Source organism: Telmatherina bonti (genome assembly GCF_933228915.1).
Source record: "Telmatherina bonti genome assembly, chromosome: 9".
Classification (NCBI taxonomy): Eukaryota; Metazoa; Chordata; class Actinopteri; order Atheriniformes; family Telmatherinidae; genus Telmatherina; species Telmatherina bonti.
In genome coordinates this window covers 23448533-23470627 of record NC_136627.1, presented here as the reverse complement: position 1 = coordinate 23470627, position 22095 = coordinate 23448533, and the positions used below count along the sequence as shown (strand labels likewise).

The window sequence follows — 22095 nt, the reverse complement described above, 5'->3', positions numbered from 1 at the left end:
AACCTCAGCTGCAACCACACAATGCATGGTGATTGATGCATAGTTAATTAGCATACCGGAACAGAAGCAATATTTTATCGATAATTTACAGACGCCACTTATTTTCATTGCATAAAGAACATAACTGCAGCTTATCAATATCACTGAATCAGTAGGAGGTAAAGGGATAGCTGGAGACAGCAAGGGAGCCCTTTGTTTCAGCAGAGCATTGGTAGCTCGACTATGTTGCGTCCAATGTTATCATTTCTAAAGGCAGAATTTGATGTCATTACAAAATAATTTAATGTCCCAATTTCACTAGTGCAGTGCTTTCACAGCATGTAATAAGGATTTTAAAATATTGTAGTTAGTCTTCAATAACTTGGATTTGTTTTGAAAACACAAAAAGTTCTTTGTTGTACATATAGTGATGTACCAAAGACACACAAAAAGGCATAAAGGGTTTTATATTTAGTAACTGAAGTGCATGTTAATATGGCTATTCAAGAATAGCAAAAAACAGATTCATAACAGAGTTCATACCTACTCTTCTTTGTTTCTTGTATGCAGTTTTTTTCCCCCTATTAATAAATGCACAGTGTAGCATAACATTTGTAAATGCACAAAGGAAGCGGTGAGGTCCAAAAGAAAAAAAAGAAGAAAAAAAAGTCATTCTAAATGTGTTAAAACTCCAGTGAATTCTATGAACTATTGATGTGTGTGCTGGGGTACCAGCATATGCCTTGTGGGAGTCCTCGGGCCATAACATACATCCCAGAGAGCTCATTGATTAGCTATTAATAAAGCACAGAGATGCCATTGCTGACAGTGGAAATCAGTAGGCTCCCACACATATCCGAAAACACACACGTACAGCCAGTTGCACAGTTCAGTTAAACATATACAACAGTAGTAACCTGAAATTACAGGCAAAGAAATGGACAGGTGAAAGTATAAGAATTAGCAGGAAATAAATTAAATGGAAAATGTCAAAATACTAAAAGAAAAAAATTTGGTTTATTTCAAACATAAGAAATTATATGTACATATATATGTACACCTACACACATATATATATGTACACATGCATACAAAAAGAAAAAAATAATATTAATATTGCATCATCATATTATTACTTGAATGAAAAACAAGAAATAAATATATTTGTCAAATCTAATTCAACTGCCTTCTGTCCACTTTTCAACCATGTAATATTTCAATGTCACTGTCCTCCTTTCACTTTAAAGCTCTCCATCTTCCTTTCACTGCCTTTGCTTGTGTCTATTGTGGGCTGCATATCAGAGCTCTGTTATCTGTCGCTATCCTGTCTTTGATTAGCTGTGATCTACGGACTTAATGAAAGAAAAACTTAAAGAAAAGTGGTTGAAAGTGCCAAAGATGAACAAAGAGAGGAAAGAGGAGGTGATAGATACGGTAGTGGTTAGACTGGGACTCAAGCAAGTGAGAGAAATGGATAAAAGAGATAATAGAAAGGACACATTTGTTTCTCTCTCCGGCTTTATTTGCTGCAGTTTTCATCCATTTTGTTCCTGATTTTACAACCCAACATGTTCCCTCTCCTCCTCTCTTTCTGTCCCCATTCAGCTACCTTGCTGTCCTCTCTTTTTCCATAGCATGTACATCTTCAGGTCACGGGTCATTAAGTCAGCTCCAGCGGGAACGTGTTAGAACAGGATATTTCTCACACTGCCCTGCCCCCGCTGTGCTACTAAAACACAAATATGCATAAACATATGCATATCCGTGACCACACATCTACATACAAATGCTCTTTCCTCTTTTCCCATCTTTTGTTTCACACATAGACACATGATAGACACACGTTTGATGACTGGTCTACTAACTTGTGATGATGATAAGATCATGGAAATACTATTTATCACTGGCATTGCACTAAATACACAATTCATGGTTTTCGAAACAAAGTACAACATGAGGTTGCAGCTCAAAATTACCTTAAAAACTCATGAGCTTATTTTTCTTTTATCTTATAACTAAACTCATAAACCGTCTTTTATTTTTTGTATTAATCTTCTTCTCTTTGATATTCTTTGAGACCGATTCTGATATATATCTGCTACTTCATATGGCTTTCAGTTTTCTGAAGGAATGGCTACATTATGGCTATTCTTCTGGAACATGTTTTATTTTCAATATAAAGCCAAAAGTTCCCTCTCATGCAGTTTGGATTGCATAATAAAAATAATTTTTATAGTTTTCACTGATGTGGAATTCTTTCAATTCTCTAATATAAGAGTAAAAATGGAGTCAGAGGCTATAAATAATGAAGTTCAGCTCTGAGGAATCAAGTTTTCTGAAAGATTGTAAGGCTGATGGATGAAGTATTACCGTATGCATTAGATTCTTACCATTTACTTTTTTCACTGGCTTTAGTTGCAAAATTTTCAGAACAAATTCACGCCTGGCTAAGCTTACATCCTATGTCTTTTGATCAGTAGCTTACCTACAATCTTGTTCAAGCTGTTCTGCATTCCCTCCCATTTTGTATTTTCTGTCATAAAGTGCACTGTTTTTGCATCCAAAAATCACTTTTAAATTCTTGTGATTTAAAATTGTTCTGTAAATGTGATTTGTATTTTGTGAAATTAGATTTATTTTTAAACATGTGACAATATTATATCAAAAATACAGACTTTTTGTCCAAAAGCCTGAGGTATAATTGGATACCATTATCAGATGGATGTTTTTTTGTCTGTATACTTAAACTGACCAACTGATGGAAAGGTCACGATTTCACATTTCAGCTTAAGCGCAAGCGGCAAACACTATCAGACTCTGGCAAATGCCTTGTAGCAGATTTACACACACACACACATGCGCAAACACACAACTGTGTGTCTTCACTATGGTGGTTGTGCACTGTCAAACAATATTAGGTTGTAACATGGTGTCAGTGGGATAATTAGAATAACACATCCACTGCATTCTTCATTATGTGTGTCATCCTCACTTACTGCCCGAGCTTCCTCACTGACACCACCCCTTACTTCTGTCCCGCTCACCCCCCCAACACCCATGGCATACAATATTACCCAACCCAATATATATATATATATATATATATATATATATATATATATATATATATATATATATATATATATATATATATATATATACACATCCATAATTAGCTTGCTCAGATGAAGCAGGAGGAAGGCCCCAGTGACATACAAAGTTGGGACAGAGCATCACTGTTTCCGAAGGAGGGTGTTAGTGAAGAGATCATGGTGGGTGATGAGTAAAACTGACGTTGGCACAGCATTTGGCAAAATATTTGACAGTGATTTTGTTTGCTGGCTTGTACCTACTCACTGCTGTAAGTCCAGCATATGAGCAGAAGGAAGCAATGAGGCACGTAGCCACTCGGTTGGATCGATGCAGATCTACCACCATGTTACAAAACAACAAGCAAAGATACCAGGTACGAATGACAAGGATACAGTACTAAACCAAGGGTACATTGGTCAGTGGGGTCACAAAGACACACAAGTGCCGAGAAAAATTCTCATGAATGCCCCCACGCACACCTTGTGGTTAATGAATAACTAACTAGCAGAGAGGAAAGGGAGCCATCTTCTCTGAGTGAGGCCAAATGAATTCGCAGAAGCACTATGCAAATGTTCCCTGGGCTAACGAGACTGCCTGCATGATTGGAGTGCCATTGAAATTCTCCTCGTGCACAGTCCTTCCTCACTTCCTATCTCCCTCCCATCCTCCTTCAATCTCCCTCCATCTCTCCCGCCATTTCAATCTCTACACAGAACATCCATGTTCCTGAGGAAGGATGCTGTCCATCCATCCATCCATCCAGCCATCCATCCATCCATCCATCTATACATTTATCCATCTGCAAATCATCTCTTCTTTTCAATAATAAAATCATGTTATCTACACATATAAACACTGCAGCTTTATCAGCGCCTGGACAGCAGTGAATGCCCCTGTGTCTGGCGCTCTTTTTGTCTGTTTCACTGACACACGCGCACACACACAAATACATAAGCCGCTCAAACAGAGCGAGCTCAGAGTCGATCTGCACCTGTTCTCTCTGTTAAACATCCAAACATGAGTGCTGAATAAATAACCCGACCTAACACCCATCAATGCCACGTTCACACATACACGCACACACCGCAGCCCATAAACACACATCAATAAGTAAACACCGCCCATTTCCCCTCGACAGTTACCCCATGCCTGCCCCCACCACCCTTACATGAGGTACGAACTGCTACCGTCCTAAAGGCAAACAGACATAGATGCTCACAATGTGTGTAATGGTTAATGGTCAGATACTAACAGGAGATATTACTAAAAGAAAAAGATTTGGAAGAAGGGTGGAGTGGTGGGGGGGACTTGTCAGATGCATCTTTAATGGCAGAATGGCTTTAGAGCCCCTGGCCTTCTCTTTCTCCCTAGGGTGCTGGGGACAGCAAGAAAACTGAACACACACACACCTCTCACTTTGTCCATCTTGCCCATTCTCTTACATCCTTATCTACCAACCCACCTCATTCCATCATCCTTCCATCCTATACCCACTTTGCCATCTGCATAATTCAGCATGTCATACTTTTGTGCCACTTTGTCTTTCCTTTTCTGCTTATTCAGCTGTTTTTGTGCCTATCTGTTGTTCACTTCATAGTCTGATGGAATGGATGGAACAGACCATGAATTGTCACTTCACTATCATCTAATAAGTGCCTCTAGAAAGGAAAGAGGAGAGTGGGATAAAGTTAGGAGCAGATAGGTGGTAGGGTGTAAAAGAGAGTACAGGACCTCTGCAGAGTGGTCACAAAATGGAGACTGGGACAGAAGCTGCAGCAGCTGTGGCAACGCTACACTTCACAGTGAGAGAGAGAGAGAGAGGCAGCGCGTGTGTGTGAAAGGGAAGAGGGGATTAAAAAGCTTCAATCAGTTAATATAAAAATGCAGATGCAGGTTTCACACTTTCTACACAGCTTATTAATTTCTGAAGTCAGTTAACAGATAAATAAAAAAAAAAAAAAAAGAAATCCTTTGCCTTCACTTTATGTAACACTATGTCCTTTCATATTTGTCATTCTGTTTGTTACTTATGCCACTGGGTTAAGAGTGGGATTTGTGATCTGATTCATAATATTCCATGTAAAGTTAAGTTCAAAGTAGAAAAATGCATTGTAAGTCGCCACATATAGTCTAAAGTTCTTAAGAGATTTTAATAAAACTGTTTAAGCTTATAAGTAGTTTTACCATAATTAATTTGAATCAAATGTCAATCATTTAATAAATACTTGATGACAGTTTTTGAAAAAACAGTGTTTGAAAGTGAAAAAAAGTGATCGAAGCATTCAGAGCGCAGACCTTCACCAAGCCATAGGGTCACTTACCTGAGAATATTCCCTAAAGGCCCAACAGCCTCCTCAGTTACCAACCCATGCCACCATCAGTCATCTATACTTCAAGCTAATATCACTATTTATTCATCATGAAAGATACCACATCTTATTTAAAATACTTGATCCTGGAAACATATCCTTAGACAGCGAGATGAAGCGAATGGCTATAGTAGTTTTGACGTCATTGAAGAAATTTGCATTTTATCTAATGGTGACAATCTCGGTTATGCCCACTCTGGGTTGACTGTCAGTGTACTTAACAACATATTTATTTTTGTATTTATTTTTCTGACAGTGATTGATTCTGGGCATTACTGTAACTGTTGATTTAGGAGTAATATCAAAAATGATCCATATCGCACAATAAAAGAATCCTTTAAGAATCCATTAAAAAACATTCCTGGATCTGGACCACAGATATCAAACTCCAGTCCTCGAGGGCCGGTATCCTGCAGGTTTTTGCTGTCTCCATCCTCCAACACACCTGACCAACATTCATAAATAGGTTGACGAGAAGCTGCTGGATCCATCTGATTTGAATCAGCTGAGTTGGTCAAGAGAAACAACAAAAACCTGCCGGATACTGGCCCTCGAAGACTGGAGTTTGACACCCCTGATCTAGACCATGATCCTGATTACCCTCAAAATGTAATAGTTTGTTCCCTATTCAATTTCTGATATAACCTGAAAATGTTATTAAAACGTGTCCATAACTTATTCATTATGTTGCAGACAGACAAACAAACCAATGGCATCGATGACATAATCTCTGCCTTAGCAGAGGCTGCAATGCAAAGCTGTCTGACAGTTTCCATGAAGTTTACATCTTGTTTATCATCAGGCTATTTCAAGGACAAACTACATATAGCATAAAATCATAAAAGAGTCAATTAATGTGACCAAACAATCTCAAATAGTTCTACTTAATGACGAATTTGAACTGGAAAAAAAAAAAGCTATTGTCTTATATTAGGAACAATAGGCAAAACTTTGGACCCATTTACCGATACATTTTAATTGAGTCGATGTGTACAAACATTTGCTATTATATTTTATAACCCATTAAAATGATCAGTGATAATAGAGAGTTTAAATTATTGTTATGCAAATGTTATGCAAATGTTTTACCTCCTTCCTGCATGAAGCTCATCCTACAGAGTTTTACTGGCTTTATTATTAAAATTGCAATGATCCATTGTTTTTGTTTTGGAAAAGCAAGACACCTTAAATTATTAGGAGACCTTGCATGACAGTGAATGTCAGGATGGAGGTTTTTTTAATGCTTCATATATATATTTAATCTTAGAAATCCTACCTGTGCGAAACTCCTAAGAGACTAAATTTTCTAGGTAAACTATCAAACTTGTCCTGGGTTTCATAGGTTATACACTAGAAGTAAAGTACAATCAAAGCCAAAGTCAAGACAATTGGCAAGTAGGTCACTCTGGGTCTCTTGAAGAACTTGCTGCACTTCTTCTCGAGATTTAAGGAAATGTATGAGTTGATTCTGAATCTTCAAACAGAATTTCAAGCTGACTCAGTTATATTACAATGAGATGTTCGAGGCTGTGACACCTGTTGCAAAAACATTGATTTTTATGTCAAGTCACTCAACTTACTTACTTCTGGCTATGACTGCTATGACTTTGGGGCCAATCAGTTGCTTCCCAAAATATGAATGTGAAATTGATAAGAATCTAAATGCCTTTGTTTGTTAAACATTTACATATTCTCCCATGATGACTATTATATACTGCTTAGTATTGCATAGTATCATTAAACCAAACAGATATCAATAATCTTCATCAAGATCCTTGATAAGGCAAAAGACAAAGCAGGAGTATACCTGTAATATTAACTGCAAATGCAAACTGTGCGGTGATGGACACACTACACTTGCTGCTCCTTCATGCTTTTCAAAACCAAAATAGAAAGAAAGAAAGAATATATAACTCAAAATACATCTTTTCTGTTCTCTGTGTGTGTATGAGTGTGGTGGAGCTGAACTGTGGGGATGCACTAATAAAAATCAGGCAGCGATGCATCCTCACACCTTCCTCATTCCGCTCGCCGGATTGCACCCATCACCATGGTAACCATACAAAACTCACACTGTTTTTAAGCTCCAACTGGAGGAGGATGGATACTAACAAAGTCACACACACACATGCTCAGGCATACACACAAATGAAGTTCCTTCATGCACATCCGTCAGAGCATACTCTTTTGGTTCCTTCACTGACAAGCAAACAAATGCTAATTTTCTAACTGATGGCAATACCAGAAAACCATCAATTAAAGCAGGAGACATACCCAGATAGAGAAGTAGCATGACAGGGTGAGGTAGGACAGACAAGTAAAAACCACCAGAGCCCATCAACACACAAACCCCTCCTTTGTTTGACTGTATGCCTGTCTGTCTTTCTGTCTGTATCGACTCCCGCCACATCGCTCTATGAACAGGCCACAAAAGCAAACAGATTTGGCTGTCAAACAGTGACACGACACCCAAGCAGGGTCAACTCACAGTGAGGCCAGCTGTCAGTAAACACCCTCCTGCCTCTTCATCAAAGCCCATTCAAACTCAGCTTTATTGACCACCGCAGCCGTCTGTGTGACATGCGTCATCTTGTCAAGCAATACCTTGGCATACAATGTTCCTAATAAATGGCAAAGCACTAGAGCATCTCAAGTGCTATCGAAAGACTGCAAACTGCTGTGCACACCACCAGGAGCTGATGGATGAAGTGGATGGATGGATGCATGGATGAGGATGTGGTGGAGTGCAGTGGGATGGGAGGAGTGAACATATGCACTATGTGTGGAAATATGCATGTGCATGTGTCTTGGTGCGTGTACGAGTGTGTGTGTGTGTGACCATGATGCAGACAGAGGCCACCAGTCAGTACCAGGGAGGGAAAGAGATGAGAGGGGGGCTTCGAGCCAAAGATGGATGGAAAGAAGAGGAGCACTGTGTTAATAATACAACCTATTCATCAGCTGTAGAGAGAGGAGTAGAGTAACATTTTTTTTTTTTTTTTTAAATATTTGGAAGCAAATTTATTACTGTTGTAATCCAGAGTTTGAAACTGATAAAGTGCAAATGCAGTTTTGAATTTCTTTTTGAGTGTAGTCCTTATATTATTCTGACAAATTTTGTTGCCATACTTGCACAATTTAACTTGAATAGAATTTGAAAAGTATCATTATCATTTGTACCCATAGTGACCATAATGTCCATTATTAGTTTCTGCAATGCTTTTTGAGGCCTTGACTTTGGCAATCTTGTGGTCTTTCTGAAGGGAGGAGTGATCATATTTCCCAGACTGTGGTGGTAGTAAGTGACACTCAAAACCAGACTGGACTAAAGTGAGTACCTTTGAGGGTCAATTTTTGACAACATTGTGAAGTGGCGCTATACAAATAAAGCTGAATTGAAGTAAAATGATGGACAACAAACTGGTCTGCAATATGTCCTTATTTTCCAGTGACAAATGACCCTTCTCTCACATGATTTACCATGCTTCAGCGAGATAATAGCATATATACAACCGTTTGCTTTTGTCACTTTCATCCAAAATTTGCTTCTCTTGCCAAGATATTGCTACACTGAGACATTTTCCTCCACTAGTGAGATACATTTACCTGTAATCTATTTAGCAGCATATTATCAGTTATGTTAGCAGATAACACTAACTCACCTCAACTCAACTTTTCTTGTAAAGGCCTTTAAAACATCCACCGTTAAAAAAAGGTGCTGTACATTACTGGACATGCAATGCAAGAAAATAACTCAATTTAGAGGAAAATTAACGATATAATAAAACAACTGTTAATTTTTTAAAAACAATCTAAAAACATGAAACAATTTAAAAAATATAAACATATAAACAACAAATAAAGCAAAAAGAAAAACTCCCCCCCAAAAAACCCTGCATCACCATAAAACAGTAACAGAGTCTCATGCTTGGTTGAAAACCAATTAAATAAAATGGTTTTGAGTTTTAAAAATGGGCAATGATGAAGATTGTCTAATGTGAAGACAGCGCTCATGAAGCAGCTTTGGACCGGCAACTGAAAAAGCTCTGGACCCTCTGAGCTTCCATGTGGTCCTCAGTAAATCCAGGATCAGCAGGGCCAGCGGACTTGAGGCACTGACAAGCAGCATGGGGATAAAGTAACTTAGAGAGGTATGGAAGTGTCAGACCGTTTAAATAAAACTGTGTCTAATACTTTGGGTCCAGCAACATTTACAAGCAGAAAGTGATGTCACCATACACATACATCCTCCAAATAATACGATAAGGGCACCCCACCAAGTCACAATACAAATCAACTCAAGTCACATTTTCCCTAATGGTTTACACTTCATCCCTTTATCAAAAAAAAAAACAAACCTAAACAATAATGTGTTATTTATCTGACTGAGTTCATAGCATGTTGTCGCTGCTCCCCATGTCTCTCCAGTAGACAGATGCGTGCACATACAGGTGATCCAAGCAGACAGACTGTGGGCATCATAACAATGAGCTGAAAATTAGACATTCTTACTTCAGTGAGGAGCAGCTGAAGGGTTTCTCCTGAACAAAACAGTTTTTATCAGGACATTTAATGCTTTTTTTTTTTTCAAACCTTGAGTGTTTTATTTTTCCATCACAGCATTTCTGGCTGTGAATTGTGGGAAACACTATTGTTATGGTATTTCAGTACCATGTAGATGCATCATATTAGATCAGACGTGTACAGAGGGCCATAATCCTTAGGTTTTTTTTTTATATATCCCTGCTTCAACAAACCTAACTCAAATCAACAAGTCATTTTGCAGAACTGAAACAGCTGTTAGACCCATTCAGTTTGAGTCAGGTGAGTTAGAGCAGAGATTAAACCTGCTGGACAGCAGCCCTCGAGGACCAACGTTGAAAGCGAGTTATTCAAGACTGTCCTTAATATTCAAGAAAAACAGATGTTGCACAGCTATCTCTGAATCAATATCAAATCAGCTTGAATAAAAATCAAATTGAAATAGGCTGTTGTGAATTGAATTGAGCCAGAAAACTAGTGATGATACTTGGTTCATATGATACCCAGTCTGGGCTAAATATATTCGGGAGCCTGAACTTTACAACCCTGCAGTTGTTTTAGGTTTCAATGCACTTTGACATTTGTTTCTCTTCTTAAACCAGATGTCAGTAACATCATAAAAAAACATTCATAAAGATCCATAAACCCAAATGACTTATTTTATAAAATAAACAACAAAAAAGCACCAAAAATCAAGAAAGTAGATGGAAAAAAAATAGTTGTGGAAAAGATTTTAAAAGGTCAAAGGATGAGATGTCTGGACTGGAGTGAAAAAGATTAACAAGGTTTATTAGGAAAGACATTAAAAAGGAACAAAGTATTGCAATTATTGCAATTGGAGAAACTCTTCATGGGTCTGATCAGCCAGGAGTCTGGAGGGATTTTGCTTGAGAAGGATACAGGAATCTCTTAACCCTTTCAGAGGACATGTCAGTAGATGTGATAAATACATTGTTTTCCTTGAACACACTTATCCAAGACGGTGACCAGAGCCTTGCTGCCCAGTCATCAGACAATTGGCAGATAGGCATCGTCAAGATATACAACCTAAATCACTCTCTTTTACAATGGACAATATTGAGCGTTACATCAGCAAGGAGGTTTATCCAGATATTAGACTAAGTGTCCTGCTTCAGAAACACTTAGGTCTTTGTGACCTTATGCTTAAAACTGCAATGATGCAAGGCTTTCTTCTGTAAGTAACAGAGCAATGATACCATATTAGATTATAAATAGTACACCAAATCAATACAAGTAGATACAATATAAAATTTCCACTGCAAAATATTTTCAGTAATAACATTCCATTGCATTGCAAAATGTTAAATATTTTCATTCTATTGCTTTTTATAAAGCTTCGGCATAACATGAGCGGACCATAGGAATCCTAGAAAACTGCTTATTGAGACGTGTGTGTTTGCACTTATCTGAGTGTGAGTGTGTACATGTTCTTACACGTTTTTACTTGTATGTGAATGTTTTACCAAAAGATCAATAGCATACTCCCACTGAGCTTTTACCACACAGCCATGATACAGTGGCTTTAAACAAACACACACAGATAGACACACACACAATCTCACACACAGCTATGAGTCAAACAGACTTGCCCGGTCTCACCACTCTCACACTAAGGGATCTGTGACAAGAGAGAGGGGAATCCAACAACAAGCTTTATCGATCCAGACTGGAAACCCCCCTCAGGCCATACACACACACACACGCACACACATACAAACTCTGCTGTTGTGCTGAATCAATGAGTGCTCCTATGTGAAGGGCAGAGCCACACAAAGAAGCACACAAACACATGCACACCTTTCTGCACTCACTGTTGAGAGATGAAATGAGCACTCCGTATCAGAGAGCAGGAGAAGGGGCAGAGGGAGCAAAATGTATCATCTGACCTAAACAGTCTCATCTGACATCCTGCAATTTGCCATTGCTCCATGGAGCAGATGTTAACACTGTACCACAGCTGAACACATTTACACATACACAAATGTCAGCGCACAGACATAGGGCAGCAAGCAGAAGGCTCAATTTCAAACTGATATCACTGCACCTTATCTAAACAGTGAATGATATGAAAAAAGATGAGATGAAGCTGATAGAGAAGCTACAGACACAGCAGAGCCCCAGAGATGTGGCTGCTCTCTTCAGAACGACTGTGATGAGCAGCTTAACAGATCTATCACTCATCAAATCAGATCCCATACCCCTAGTCTATACACACCTCTGTCCTTGTGTGTCTCAGTGGTTCACACACACATGCAGCACATGCCTCCTTATGCCTGATTTATCCCTGTAACACAGCTATTAACCGCATCAGTGTCAGTCAGTTATTGTGATGGCATGGAAATGGAAATGCCAGACAGAGGCAAGTTCTTTGAAGTTAATTTTGAATGACCACAACATTCAAGAAAAAGTTGATTTTCATTGATTAAGGCCTGTCAAAAAACCCAAAATGGCAAAAAAAAAAAAAAAAAAAAAAAAGGAGGAAATACTCCTGACAAGAAAATTAAAAAATGTAAGTTTTTGTGGCATATTGGACTGAATTAGCATTTGATTATCTAATTTTAATTATTAGGCAACCTAATGTGTCAGAATATTTTTTTAAAAAATTTATGGGAAACACTGGTAATGATAATTAACTGGTTGTCCTACCAGGAACGATGGACACGGTGTCTTTCTCCCAGGACACCACGCTGACGTACTCCTGGACAGCTGAGGGGATGAGGCACTTGAACACGGCAACATTACCCCGCATGGAGCGCTGGTCGGCCACCCGGACTGTGTAGGGCTCCCTGAACACTGTCATATGAAAAAAGAGTTGTTAGTCATTGGAAAAAAAAGATTGGCTGGGGTTGACAGCAACCCCCCAGCTCAACAAAACCTTTTTTTTTTTTTTTTTTTTTTTTAAAACAACTAGTCAAGCATAAAAATGTAAATAACTATTAGATAGTTTTTTGTTTGTTTTCAATGAAAATATAGTCACATCTTTTCATCAATTAGCTGTTTCCCAGGCCCTTAAGCTGTCATCTGAACCTAAATATACTGTATTACCAGCGTCAAACTGTCATGTCCACAGTGCTGAAACAACAGAGTGGTCAAATAAGTGATCCTTAAGACACTAAACTAAAGGCCGATTGTGTGGCTTCATCATTCAACTTTTAACTTAAAATCTGTGGTTGCTTGTGCTGAACACAGCTCAGTTTTGTCTGTTGTGGAAACTTTTCACTATGCAATCTTGTGCTTTGTTGCATCCTCTCCTCAAAAGACATGAAAATCATTACCCTTCTGCTACCAGGTTTTTGATCCTTAAATGCACCTCATAATGACAAAATAGAAAGAGAAACAGGTATATTCTACATAGATGTCTTTTATCCAATCTCATGTTGTACAAATAGGGTATATCCATACATGACAATCACATCTATAGTCACACCTGACTCCAGTTATGGCTAGAATTGTACTAAACCACCATTCTTGTCCCGGTGCAATGCACTGAAAGGGAATCATTGTCTTTGGAATCACCTCCAGATAGTTTACCTGCTTAATTTATGGTGGATTCATGAAATAGCTTTAAATTTTACAATTATTTTTGGTCCCTTGAGAAAAAGCAGATACATGTGAAAAAGTTGAATTACTGAAGTCTTTCCTCTCGTTTGGATGTGAATACTGTAGTATTAAAGCTGAGTTTGTACTTTAACCCGATACTGATTAGTTGATTGTATCTTGAATACGTTTTGGTAAACAGAATAAAAAACAAAACATTTGTCAGTATCCACATTTATATGGACCTGACTGTAAATTCAAGCCATAAATTCTAGTTATTTCAACTAGCTGTTTACCTATTTCTGCCTTCTTAATTCCCCCGGGGATGAATAAAGCTGTTCTGATTCTGATACCTGGTCACGGTGGTCTATATAGATCACACCAGCCCGACTCTTGCTATTTTGTTACCATTTATTGAAGTTTTTTGTACATTTTTTGCACAGAGTGGACCTGGGGTCCCATCTGGTGTGGTAAACCATGACCTCTATCACTAATGCTTGGATTTGTTCCTGTGCAGCTATGGTCAGTGCCTTTGCACTGTCTTTCAGACAAGCTTTCTCTAGCCACTGATAGGATTTCTCTGTCACACTTCTGTCATTTGTTTGGGACACATATGCCATAAAGGCTCCACCTCCTTTTCACCCATGTTGTATTTTATCAGCATGGGACATCCACTTAGCAGTTCATAATGAAGCAGAAACTTAGAAAAATGCACTCTTTGTTGTTGATCTTTGTTTTCCATATCACATCTGATGCCCTCAATCTCCATCTTTCTGCTTATAGTGTACAGTCAGAAGGTACTGGACTTGAGGTGAAACCTTCCATGTGTTGTAAGGAGCTTTGTGGTATTGATATCCATGGCCTCCATTTCCTCCCTTGGCCAGGCTATTTTACTAGGTGGGTATCTAATGACAAGCAGGGCTTGTGCACTGATGATCTCAGCATGCGCTGGACTTTGATCTTCCAATTAAACTGACCCTTAAGGACCTGCCTCACTCTTTGTTGGTACCTAGTTGTGACTTACCTTGCATCTAGTTATTATCATATTGCCTCTCTTTAACACCACAGCTACATCCATCAGGTCCAGATTATATTCCAATGTTCTTGTTGTATACCCTAATAGGTGGATCAATTAGCTGATATCTTGCTCAGACCTGAGATAAAGCTTAAATAGAGGAGGTGGTTGATGGTTGCTCTGACAGAACCTGTATCCCTACCTACTTTTTGTGATGATCTCAGTCAGGGGGTTCAGGACTATGCAGAAAAACGGCAGGAAGAGAGCATCATCTTGACAGTTCTCTCACTTTCTGGTAATTTAGTTGGCTTTTTTTGTTGGTTTGAGTTTGTCAAGAGCTGTCCTCTACAGTCTAGGTTTCGTATAGCTTTCAGCTTCCCACTGATGTTGTTCAAAGTTCCAAGCATTCCAGTATCCATATATGTGGCATTAGGCTTACTTATAGTCAATCCAAGCCGTGCATCTTTTTCCATGTGCCGACTCATCTGCTATGATCCCTGAGGAACTTCCATGTTATTCAGAGACAGGTCAGTGCATTGTTAAATGCATTGCCAACTTTTAGAGATGATCAATGATCCGGCCTGTCAGATATCTATATTCACTGTATATATAAACTGAAAAAGAAATTATACTCTCTATTAACGTTCTACCAAAGTTTGTAATAAATGTATTTATTTTATGGAATGCCCCTTGAGATGTACCATCTCGTTTTGGAGGGGGTCCAAAAACATAAAACCTATAACAATACATTATAACCAATAATTACACAGATTAAATGCTAAACAATATTTAAGATACAAACAAAACAAGACAAGACAAACTTGCTCACTCTTACACCTCTCCACACTCCTGCCAATGTACAAATGTAAAACACAGAAATGACACAACTGAATTTCACAGAATTACATAAAAACGTAAAGAGCACTATGAGAATAAATTTTGTTTACTCATGATTATTATTTTTTTCTTTTTTCCTTTCTTTCCCTTTTAATTATTTTTAAAAAATTCTGTTTATTTTATTGGTTTCACCACTACACAAGTTCATGACATAAATGACATAAATAGACATTTTTCATATGACGTTCACATGCTGACACTGTCCAGCTGGCATCTTTCTATCGTGTTCAATTCTCAGTAAAGCAGGGAAAGGCTAAGAAACAGTTTTAACTAGTGTCCAGTTCAACCCCATTAGATCAGTACTTCACTTTTTAACCCTGAATTTAAAGTTACAATTTGACTGTAAGGGGGCCTGACTTGGAGCTCAGCTGAAAGGGATACACAGTGATCGCTGCCTGGCCTTTTAAAGAACAGCCCCACAGATGATATGAGACGGCGCAGGGTGGAATATTGCTCACAGCCGATGCAACTGTCATATGCAGACACTAAGCATCAAAAACACACCCTCTGCACATGGCATGCAGAGCACTAGACTGTGAATCTGTGCCAGTGTACAGAAAGGATGGTGGTGATTAAGACAGGCTTAATAATGAAAACAGTAGCCTGTAGCTAACCAAATTATCTCTCCAGTTAACTCTGTCACATTTAGATTAGTGAGAAATGTGAATTGCTGAATCAGAGCATAAATTTTCATTAAATAAATTAAGTAAAGTGAAATTAAATTAATGGATTATTTTGGTAAGAAGGAGAGACAGGTAGTTCAAGGGCATAGCAGCTACACTGAATGAACAGGGAACTGTTTTCTAACCTGAACCATGTAGTGTACCTGTCATCTTGATCTCATTTGTTTTAATGGATGTTACAAGATCTTTCTCCTGTAACTTTGACATGGACAAAAAGACATGGATCAAAACTATTTGATGTGAGTTAGATGGAAAAAACACAATTCCAGAAATCAGGGTCTCTGGCTGATATTGGGGAGGGTTTCTTGCAATCTATCAACTGGACCTCTCTTTAGAAATGAGGACAGTAATGGCTTAACAATGTAAGACACACACACAACACAGGGATTGGCCCCACCCTCCCAAGCACTCACGTTCTCCCAGCACTCTCCCCCTACTCTCCCCCCACTCTCCAGTGATATAATTAACGCCTAGCCTGAAGGCCAGTTTCCTTGGTCATTAATAATGCTTTATGTCAGCCACGACTGTCAATGAAACCCAGTAGAACCAAAGCCAGTGTCCTTGTCCAAGTGGTACAGTCTTTCACCTGAAAGTCCAAGATTTAATCTCCTAAGTCTTTGTATTGTTCTGTCCATTGCTTTCGCCATTCGACTTTATTCACAATCAGCTAAACCTTTCCTTTCTTCTCTCATGACCTTTTAAAGACTGAAGTGAAAGAAGGGCCTGTGTGACGAGATGTAAAGCAGCATACACTAACACCATTTGGAGGCACTTTTCTTAATCCTAGGTGAGCTTTAGAGTAACATTAACATGACTCCAGCTATAATGATCATACTTTGGACTAAACAAAATTGTTTCTACAGATCGACCACTAGCTTCGCAGATGGTATTTCATTGGTTTCAAATAGTTACATGTTTACAATGGATATTTTTCATTTATTGATTGGTTATGGGGACAAACTTCACTTGGTTCAGGTTAAAAATCAAAACTACTTAGTGAAGAAACTGTTCAAGATTGAGACAAAAATATTTTTTCATTGTGACCGTCACCATCATAGACACCAATTTTAACTTGAGAGGCAGTTCCTCACGCAACCCCAAGGGTTTGCATGCTCTTCCAACGGGATTACAGGTCACTGCATTAAAAGAAAGGAAAAAAATAATAATTTGTGGATTAGGACTCACTTGAGACAACTGATGTGTGGCCACTAATGTGAATTGATGTTTGATTGTTAAAAAATATTTAAGTTATAATACAATTAATTCCAGTAGAGCCTTCATTTAAATTCTCCATTAAATAACCCCAGCTTTTCATTGATGCCATCTACCTTCAGATCAATGACCTGGATCGACAGAGTAGCCTCTGCTGTTGTGGCCAAGCAAATCCTTTCAATCATTTATTTACTCACTGACTGCCCCTGCTGCCTCTTGTCAATAGCAAGTAAAATTCCCAATACCCCCTGAGCCTCTCATAGAGTGTTTAAAATCAGCTTGACAGCTTGTAAATGTGTGCAGCAATGATGACAGCTATCACATTTCAAGTCAGTGGGAGTTCAAATCCAGTTAAGGTCATTGCAAGTTTGTAGACCCTCTTAGTGATTACCCTGAGCATTTTTTGCTCCCCCATTTCAGAAACTTTCCTGTCCAAGGTTTTGCCTGGATGTCAACATGAACATACAAGAGGGGGCTGTTTTGATATCATTGTCCTTTATTACACATTTCTCATGGAATAAATAAGAGATGCATATTCAAGCCTTGTGACATGATGTAAGGGATTTGTGTGTAAATTGCACTCCCCCTCATCGCATGTGCAGAAGAGTTATTAGGATGTTACTGATGCCTGACTATATGCAGTCTGGTTGCTTGGAAACGAGCTAAAACATGGGTCTGGGAAACTGGGTGCACTGGGAGACAAGTCCTGTATCACTGTCGCTTCAATAATTAATGATAGGGAAACCAAATACAGCATTTACTTATTCATAAAGCAAGCAGTGAAAACAGAGAATGAGAGATGGGGGGGAATTTAATGAAACACCGGAGAAATTAAGGGATGCAGGTTTTATTTTAAAAAAGCAGCAAATCAGTTTCTGAAACCTTGTTTTCTGTTTCAGTTGGAAAACGAGAGCCTGATAAGGGATGAGGGCAGAGGGTAAAAGGCAATTTAAACTTTATTTTCACCAGGGCCACTGCAAGTTTCTGCATTTTATGTTGGAACAAAATACATTAAAATGTATTAAGTTCGTGCAAACCATGAAAACCCATTGACTAATTTAGCAAAGTGGGCATGAAATGACATGATCATATGAGAGAAATCTATTGTCAAGCAAAAAAAGTTTTCATATTTGGAGTTAATGTCCAGCTTACAAAAATTTGTATTGTTTCCACACGAGTGTCCTTTTATCTTCTCTCAAAGTAATTGAGTTTTTATGAGATATAAAATATATAAATATGAGATAATATATATATATATATATATATATATATATGTTATATATATATATATATATATATATATATATATATATATATATATATATATATATATATATATATATATATATAAACATATATATATATATATATATATATATATATATATATATATATATATATATATATATATATATATATATATATATATATACATATATATATATATATATATATATATATATATATACATATATACATAGGGCTTTTGAAAGGAGGGGGGGGTTCTCATTGCAATGTGTCAGCTGTCATCATTCTCTTGCACCACCTGTGACAGGAAATGCCACACCCGGCACTCACATCTGTGTTGCACATGGCAACCACAAAGAGGGGATTTGTATATGTTCAAGCATGGAAGTGAGTCTCAGTGTTGCATTGGGCTCTGGAGGTAATGAGGTGCACACACGTGAGCCCTGGTTATGGAGCCATGGACTTGTGGTTGCCTCAGCATTTAATTGATTAATTGTTGTAATTATTTGGGAGGGAAGGTCATTGTAACACTGAGGCTAGTTAGAAGGTCACTCTCACGCTGGAGGGACTGTCCTCCTCTGGAGACCACAAAGGCCATATGGGTGTGTTTGTGTGGGGAAAAGAATCCAACAGCATTTTACAGAATGATTTTGCTGGCAAACGTGTGAGGAAGGGAAGTGTTGGCTGTTTCTTCATGTGAGTATGATAAAAACAGTCAAAATGTCTGCCTAGCTCTTGCCATGACCTGAAAATCCACATTTTTCAAGGATTCTTTTAACTTTTTTCTATGTCCGATGCTCACTCTTTCCTGCCAAACAGCCTGACAAAGAGCTGGCAACTGAACACGGAGAGCCAGCTTGAGAAAAATAGCTGTGTGTGTGACTGTATACGTGTGTACATATATGTTTCTGTTTGTGTGTATGCATGTGTGTGTGTAGTTAGGGGACTTTCCAGTCCATGGGCAGATGGAGAGACTGGGAGACAGGAGGCTTGCTGGCATGAGCTAAGCACAAGCTGGTGTGCATGTAAGCATGAGTGTGTGCGTGATGTCTGTGTGTTTAACTGGCTGTGCACATATGCGTGTGAATATACAAGTATGAATGTCTGTCGTACACACGTGTATCCAGTGTGTACTTCACAGGTCATGTGCATGTGTTTAGGGTTTTTGCGTGAATCTGTTTAGGAGTGTGAGAGGAGCAGTAGCACCTTCCCTCAGTGTGTTCCGCACCTCTCTCCAGCTTTGACCTTGGCGGGAAGTGCAGGCAGGTCACCGGACCAACTGTCTGTGCTGTTGTGTGTCTTACTTGTGAAGTGTTTTTAATTCACAGTGTCATCTGACAGCATTAACTGTCCTCCTCTTCCCAAAACATAAAAATAGATAAATAACTTAATCACACTAAGAGAAGTTGTTGATTTAGGATACCAAAATGACCAAGAATGTTGTGAACATTGAAATTTGTAAAATTAATAGTGCCTGTGAAAGAGCATCTTTGAGGGGATTTCTAGTTATATATAAAACTCTTCCAAAAATATCTTTTTTAATTTAACAATAAAAGAAAACTGTCTATGTCCTGCACCTGGAGGTATATTTGGTGACCAATTAAACAACAAAAAAAATTAAACTGCAGTATATATGTTGCAGAATAGTTGGGTAATGCATCCCTAATCACCACAAATCAAGGGGAAGCATCACACTATAATATGTTAAGTCAAAAAATGTCAGATTTTGTTTAGTTGCTCAAAAGGTTTATGATGTCCAGCTGTGAACTACAGCATCCACTGCCTGACCCACTGCCACCACTGCAACTAATCTAGACTACCAGCCAGCAGAAACAGAGTTAAAATGCAGTGGTTTGTTCCTCTTTCAGGGGCTACATCACCCATTCCTCAAACTTCAAACTGGAGCTAAACTTGGGTAGTATTGTTTCATAGTACCTCAAATCAGGCTGCATGCAGAGACAGCATAAATGTGCTAATTAAGAAAAAAAAAATCCCCAGAGCTGAAATTGTTTCTTTTACAACTGGTATGGTTTTCATCGAGTGTGTCCAGAACTCACCTGCTTTGATGTGGATGCTTGGGCTTCGAATCTTGCCTGCTTGGTTCTCAGCAGTGCAGAAGTACTCGTTGTCGTGGATGATGCTGTTATAGGCAGAGGGGGAAAAAGGGTAGAGCTGGAGGCTGCCGTTGGCGTGCACATGGCGGATATGGGGCACGTCGTAAATGTCGTCTCCGGTGGCCAGGTACCAGCGCAAGACAGCATGGGGGGCGCCGCCCGCAGGGCAGGGCAGGGACACCCCCACGGAGCTGGAGAAGGTCACTCGCTGCAGGGAGGCGTTCACAAAGTACAGCCGTGTAGAGACAACATCCTCACTGTTGACTGTTAGGATGACAAAGAAAGATGTAGCATTAGATGCAGCATGTATGGATCAGACAAGTACTGCATGAAGAGAGGGAACGTTGGCATAATCAAAATGCATTACTGAAAGACAACTGTACCAAAGTTATTCTGTAAACATCAAATGGTAAAGGGCTCCCTGAAAATACTAGACTTCTTGTATAACTTTATGCAGCTTCAAACCTCCGGTGCCAAACCTAACAACCTCAGGCTTTACTGATATGACAGCTGGAAAATTAGTGAAATATAGAAAGTCTCTTCATTTTCTATAGCCAGGTAAGAGTGTTATTTTAAAACCCCACACTTTCACTTCCACCTTGTTGAAAAGGTAAATTAGAACGCAAGCAGCAGCCTTGGAATAAAATTGGCACCACCCAGGTGGCCCTGGGATGGGATGGCGCCTTGTCCAGTGTGCACCCCACCTCTCGCCCTATGATTGCTGGGATAGGCTCCAGCTTTCCTGTGACCCTTAACTGAACTAAGTGGTTAAAAAATGAATGAATGATTACAATTCCAGGTTGATTCTTAACATAAGTGTAACATGGAAACTTTTGCTGAGGTAAAATATTAGAAATGCAAAAATCAAAGTTTTGGATAAAGCATGTCTGTATTTAACAAATTAAAAAAGTTCAATAAAACATTGTTATTTTTAGGTTAGTGAAATCCATTTTACATAACCAGAACACTACATAATTACACACAAACTTACATACACTTCCAGTTTTCAAGATGGATCTTCAGTCATCCAGGTCAGTTGAACCCAAACAACTACCTACTTGTGTGTCAAACTGCTGTCATCCATCTTATCCCTTATCCATTATCCTGATATCTATAATCTAATATACTGTATTCAGGGAGTCCATTGGATATCTGCATCTCAATAGGATAAAAAAAAAATCACACAACTCCACTCCCTTCATCTTTACTGCTGATGTTCTCAATCTTGCAGCAAAACAAAGTATTCACATGGGTGTGATAAGCGAGATAAAGACACCAGATGATATGACATTTAATCTTGATTTTTACAGATCATGTTTGTTCATTAAAATTCACAATCCCTAGCATATAAAATAAAAACGACCCAGTGGCAAAGTCAGTACAAG

At 38.6% G+C, this 22095-nt stretch overlaps 1 protein-coding gene across 4 annotated transcripts in view; it reads right to left on the bottom strand.

Moving 5' to 3' along the window:
• Window positions 1-22095, bottom strand: part of dscaml1 (Down syndrome cell adhesion molecule like 1) — a 99321-nt gene that overhangs the window by 69112 nt on the left and 8114 nt on the right. For all 4 annotated transcript variants that reach the window (XM_079246784.1, XM_079246785.1, XM_079246786.1 and 1 more), the window contains exons 2-3: window positions 20654-20974; window positions 12651-12797 (exon numbers count right to left, since the gene is read on the bottom strand). In XM_079246784.1, coding sequence (XP_079102910.1) covers window positions 12651-12797; window positions 20654-20974 — 468 coding nt within the window. The remainder of the gene's footprint in view (window positions 1-12650; window positions 12798-20653; window positions 20975-22095) is intronic.